This window comes from Etheostoma spectabile, chromosome 24 (assembly GCF_008692095.1).
Source record: "Etheostoma spectabile isolate EspeVRDwgs_2016 chromosome 24, UIUC_Espe_1.0, whole genome shotgun sequence".
NCBI lineage: Eukaryota > Metazoa > Chordata > Actinopteri > Perciformes > Percidae > Etheostoma > Etheostoma spectabile.
This window is the reverse complement of record NC_045756.1, coordinates 14,845,660-14,852,003: the sequence shown is the minus strand read 5'-3', so window position 1 is coordinate 14,852,003 and position 6,344 is coordinate 14,845,660. Positions and strand designations below refer to the sequence as shown.

At 39.1% G+C, this 6,344-nt stretch overlaps 1 protein-coding gene across 1 annotated transcript in view; it reads right to left on the bottom strand.

Moving 5' to 3' along the window:
• Positions 1-6,344, bottom strand: part of dgkza (diacylglycerol kinase, zeta a) — a 154,233-nt gene that overhangs the window by 92,184 nt on the left and 55,705 nt on the right. Inside the window, exons 3-6 of the mRNA XM_032505889.1 lie at positions 4,420-4,522; positions 3,048-3,143; positions 1,398-1,475; positions 880-942 (exon numbers count right to left, since the gene is read on the bottom strand). Coding sequence (XP_032361780.1) covers positions 880-942; positions 1,398-1,475; positions 3,048-3,143; positions 4,420-4,522 — 340 coding nt within the window. The remainder of the gene's footprint in view (positions 1-879; positions 943-1,397; positions 1,476-3,047; positions 3,144-4,419; positions 4,523-6,344) is intronic.

The window sequence follows — 6,344 nt, the reverse complement described above, 5'->3', positions numbered from 1 at the left end:
CTTGATAAAGTTCCCTTGGCCTTTGGAAATAAAATAACCCTCCCCCCATCATTACATACCCTTCACCATACATAGAGATTGACATGGTTTTGGACAGAGCAGTGGATATAACACATGCCTTTGGTGTGGGAAATCTGAGTTCAATTCCCACTGCGATACATCAACCAATGCGTCCCTGAGAAAGACACTTAACCCCTAGTTGCTCCAAGGGGGGGGGGGCTCTGATATATATATCTATATATATATATAGATATATATATCCTGTATATATAACAATTGTAAGTCGCTTTGGAGAAAAGCCAAATTATGTAATGTAACATGTAATGTTTTATTTTGGTTAGCTGGTTTGATTTGCAGTGAGAGATGATTTTATGGAAAGTACCCCATGCCAATCTCTAGGTATGGTGAAGGGTACGTGATGATGTGTGTGTGTGTTTGTGTGTGGGGGATGCATAATATCCTGATCCATGAAATAACTGGCCTTTAAAAATAAAAATGTGCTTGCCTCCATGGGAATTTAACATAGGGGGGTATATACTTATGCCCCCTGTATTTTAAGGAAGAACATTTATTCATGCACGATGCATTATTCATTCTGAAAGAAAATTGGTGTCCTTAAAGGTTGGATTTTTTCTTAATTTTTTAATTAAGGCATTAAGATCAATTTCCAAAAGACTATTTTTTTATTTTTTTATTCCTAATAGTTTTGCTCCAAATGAATTCTCATCCTGAGGCAAACACAGATCTCAAGCTGTGCCTGGTTTCTTTGTGAGTGATTGAAGTGAGGTCCCGACACCACCTTAGGTCTGTGTGTTCCTGGGAGATTGAGGGTCACAGACGAGGAGAGAGGAGAGACAGGAGGAGTTTGGGTTATCTCACTCTAAAGTTGGGGTCATTGAGGGGCAGGGTGGCATCCAACAGAATGGCTCTAGAGCTGGGAAACTGCAGATTAGACAGGGAGAACTGTTAAGGACAAGATGTCCGCTCTTTCAAATGGGCTGTCCTCTGCTTCAACCAAAACAGAAATATGAAAAAACTGTTAAGTGAAATAACTAAAGAACAGATATTAGCTGAAAGCAACCGTCCTTGGATCCAATTTTAGATTTTCATCATGACAGATAAAGTAATCCTGCTTTTCCCTTCTTTCATATTTTTACTCATCCTTGATGACTGAAAGTTTAATCCCTCTTTATTCTTGCCTCCATCACATTTTGTCCCTTGTGAAAGACGGTTTAAACCTCCGTCTTTAATCTTCTCCTCTCCACTTTAATCTGTCTGTGATGACTGAAGTTTTACACCTTCGTGCTTATTGTCGCCACAGTAGATAAAGTAGATACAGAAATGTGAACTCATTCAGATTCGGAAGTATTTTACATACATAAGACAGAAAAAATTACCTTCTCGAGTTGTTCTATACAGATGGTGTGGGCGACTATCTTACAGGCAGCACACTTCCTTCGACTGACTGACTTTTGCTGGAAGGAGAAAGAAGGAGAAGGAGAAGATAATCAGTTCTGAAATATGGAAAAACAACCACAGCCATAACATAACACCGAATAAAAGTGAAAAAAACAGTAATTTTGTTTTATGATCTTCAGCAGCTAGTGAGTGATTTTGGATTGGACAAACCAATGAGACAGTAATGCCATCTGTGACCACCAGGGGTCAGCCCTGTGCTGCTGAAAGTCAAATGCACTTACAGGGTTTTTTTGATGCTCAGTCACATCATTTTTCAGAAAACTACACACAATCAGCACAACCACACATCCAATTAGCAGAACACCCCAGACCCTCTGCAAAATGAAACACTCTTGTAAAATCTATACAATCTACATCTAATATGCAACACACACGTTACAGATTACTTCATTCAGCTGGAACCAGTTACACACCGCAAGTCTACTTCTCAGTGATTAGAGTACTGTAAATTAAGTGTACAGAGCAAGTGCAAAAATTCTTTCTACTAATATACACACACACACACACACACACACACACACCCACCATACATCCATACATACATACATACATACGTACATATACACATGCTTGTATATACACACAACCACACACACACACACCACACCACACACCACCCCCACACACACACACCACACACACACAACCACACACACACACACACACACCCACACACACACCACACACACACACACACACACACACACACACACACACACACACAAGTTCACCAAACACTCCACAAGACCAATTCTGCAGACTGAGGAAAATATAATTCATTTCTCTCCACATGCCAACATGGAGGATCACAACCGAACATGTCCCAGTTTTCACAGTATTACAGTAGTGTGCATACCACTGTTAACACATAAAATACTGTATCCCAAAAAAACTGAAAATACAGTACAGAAAACACTAGACTCACCTGATGCATTTTACATAGCGCTTAAACCTGATTGGTATGTCTACAATTAAGCAATCATGTGGCTGTGTTTCACAGATTGGCTCATAGTCATGATATACTTCTGTGTCTAATGTATACAAGTGTGTGTGTGTTTAGTGATTTGAAAATCCCTGTAAGAGGCTGACATTGTGCCTATAGTGGTGCACATCTGGGCCAGTGTTTTGCTCCTTGAGTGTAAGTGTAATACTTTTGATTTCAGTGTGTAAGCAATCAGCAAAAACTGTAATTGAAACCAGATGCATAGAAACCATATGACATAATAGCGTGTGACATGTGACGACGTTGTGTATACGTGACATGACAGGCTTTCCGTAGGTTTGATTTTAACACGAGCTGACGTGAGTAAAATTACAACATGACTGGGTGGGATGACACTGAAAAAACTGGAAATGAATCGCCGTGGCATCACTGTGCATAAGGAAACCGTTTTTTTGGAAAAGATCAGAGTTATCCAACATAGAAGTTACTGTCCTAGAAAAATCTAAATATGAATGTAACCTGTGGAAAATAGTGTTGTTGTAAATACAAAGAGGGACACAGAAGGGGGGGGGGGGGGGGGGGGGGGGGGGGGGACAGATGGGGACAATCTGAGTGGAATACTAACCAGTGCTTTGGCAATACAGTGTTGTTCTCCCACGTAACAGTAGTCTCCAGACACGTTTGTCTCAAACCAGATGTGATCTCCATACACGGCCGAATCCTACAGAGACAAACCATAACACAGAGGAGGCTCAAAGGACAGAAAAATCCCTTTGCTTTCTCTAAATCTGTTTTAACGTCACAAAAAAAGAAGGACTGATGGGTCATATTGGCATTCATCACAGTATGATGGTGTTTGATGTAAAATCCTTAACCCTCGTGTTATCCTTGGGTCAAATTGACTCGTTTTCCTATATCAATGTTCTTTTTAATTACCCAAAATGACATGATTGATTCCACACAACGCTCTTTGGCAAGTACAAATCTCTACTTTCATTCATTTGGGGGCGTCTTATTCAATTTTATAGAATTTGGAGAAAAAATGTAAGTGGTTTTGAAATAGTATTGAGTAAAAGTTGACATATTCCAGTTTGTGGTTATCCATCAACATCCATTCCTTTAATTTTAGTCTAAATAAGTCCTAATTTCTGCTTTTCTAACTCAAACATTAGGTATAAATTTCCTATAAATGAGGTTTATTGACCATAAATTCCAAAAATAACTGTAAAAGTTAGTGTTACGTAGTGTTGAAAACGTCAAAAAAAAGGGACAAACATTGAAAAAAGGGACAAAAACGTCAGAAAAACTTAAAAGTACTGATGAAAAAGCGTCAAAAAAAGTGTTGACTTTCCATTTTGACGGGAAGACAACACAAGGGTTAAAATCATCCGTCTAGACCCATGACGTTCCACTTTCGGGATTGCTTCGGTGCCGAATGCGTGTCTTTTCGCCGATGGATTTCTGAGGACTATGGTTAACTGTTCCTCAGATCTCTGCAGGGTTAATCCAGACAGAGCTAGACTATGGGAGTTTTCTCTCGCGAGACATCTTCTGAACGGACACAAGGCTATTTTGCAGCGGCTCCGCGCAGAGCTAAGCGCATCCCATGATGAGTGGGATTAGTTTAAAGAAATGCCGATAAACCAGAGTACTTTTTCCCCCATCTCAGAATGCTGTATGGACTTGCCCGACCCTCATCTGCAGCACTGTGAAGGAAGGTCTGGCAAAGTGAGACTATGGCATCATTGACGGTACATTGGCCTTTGGTACATTATTCTCTTTTTAGATTTTAAATCAACTTTCTGACAGAGCTTTTTATGAGTCTCAACAACTATAAAGAAATATCAAGAATGACATTTTGGCATGATGGCATTAACACTGGCAAGTGTTATCCTGTTTTATATCCAAGCTGCTGCTGCCGTCGTAGGCATGAGGTAAAGGTAAAGTAGGGATTACACTTGTGTGCTTTCTCAGACCCCCTCTTATGTCAAACTCACAGTCCAGTCCAGAGTGCTGCGGATATTTGCCTCCGGGTCGGTCAGGGATGATGTACTGGGCTGACAGGGAAGATGGTGCAGGCCGGACTTAGCTATTGCTTTCCTGGAAAGACAAAAGACAGACATTTGTGAATGCTCCTATTTTATTCTTGAAAATCCAACTAAAAAAAGCATGGAAATATTGAACGTAAAACTAAAGTATGCCTAACATCACACAGATTTGAATGTTCAAAATTCGCCAAATGCAATATCTTAACGTTGGTCTCCTTTTGTGATGCTCATGTCTTTTCAAAAGGAGCTTCTCTAAAGTCCTTAGATTCAAACTCAAAAGAAACAAATGAAAATGAATGATTCAAAATTCATGTTTTGGAGTGTGTAATGTAGCACTTTATGTTAAAAAATATGAGAATGGGACCTCAGCTGGATGGAATTGTTATGGATGAGTAAATAACTGTTGCCTTGCAGTACATGAACACTTCCATTGATATAATGATTGCGTTCATCCTAATCCAGACTCCCAAAATGTAATGACAATCAGAAAACAATAACTTCTTGTGTGGCCTTCAAAATAAAAGTATGAAATGAGGTTGGTGAAATATATCGAATAATTGGCATTTTTAGTAGTACAGCTGTACATATAAACACTTTGCATGCTACAGTGGCTTGAGAAAGATCCCACACCCATGTTAAAGTAGATTAAAAAGAGGAATAAAAAACATCTTTTGGAAATTGGAAATTAAAAATGTGCCTGCCTCTATGGGAATTTAACATAGGGGTGTGTATATTCATGCCCTCTGTATTTTAAGGAAGAACATTTATTTATTTGTTTATCTATTTATGATACATTATTCATTCACAAAGAAGATTGGTGTCCTTAAAAGGTTGGATTTTCCTACGGTTTTTTTAATTAAGGCATTAAGATCAATTTCCAAAAGATTTTTTTTCTTCCTATTTTTGGGTGTGGAAATTTTCTCAAGCCACTGTATACTGGACAATGATCACCTTTCTTATTAGTACGGCCCAAGACTTGACTTACCAGACTTGGACTTTAACAAACTATACACAATACAACAAAATAAGCCATAGAGCACAACAGTGACATGTATGACCCATCCAGTCTGAAAACCACTTATCATGTGTGGAGCTGGAGCAGATCCCAGCTCACAGTGGGTGAGATGGGATGGGCTCACCAGTCTCTCACAATGCTGATCCACGACCATGTGTGGACAAGCTATTCACACCTATCAGCAATTCAATTGCCAAAACAGCATGTCTTAAAAAGACAGACATGACATGACATGACATGACATGACATGACATGACATGCAGACTCCACACATTAAATTACTGCCATTTCATGTTATCTGCGATAATGATGCGACACTTCAAAATGTGCATAAAAGTACATTGATGGAAACACGGCCTATGTGCAGCTATTTTGTCAAATTAGTGGGGTTTCCATTAAAATATTGTTGAAAATGTTGATGGAAATGGCAGTATTTAAAAAAACAAAACGTCCTTACGCTCGCTTGAGGTGGTTTATGCCATTTCCAAAAAAAGAGTCAATCCACAAAATGGGAGATGGGAACAGCTTTGCCAAATAAATTGCGACGTAGCGAAAATGTAACTCGCATGACTGGATCGGGAAATGGGTCCCACGGTTGTCTTAGCAACACAAAATGTCTCTGCCACAACTCTGTATTCTGCCCAGGTGGCAAACTTGCACAATGCCACCTCTCTCCAATTAGCCAAATAACTTTATTTTTTATTTTTTTTATTTAGCACGAATAACCTTTATTCGCAGTTGGAACCGCTTCTAATTCACGTTTTTTTTCTATTTTTTGCGACATTTTAAAAGTTTGCTTAACCCTTGTGTTGTCCTCCCGGGTCAAAAAGATTAACACTTTTTTTTTTTTTTTTTACCC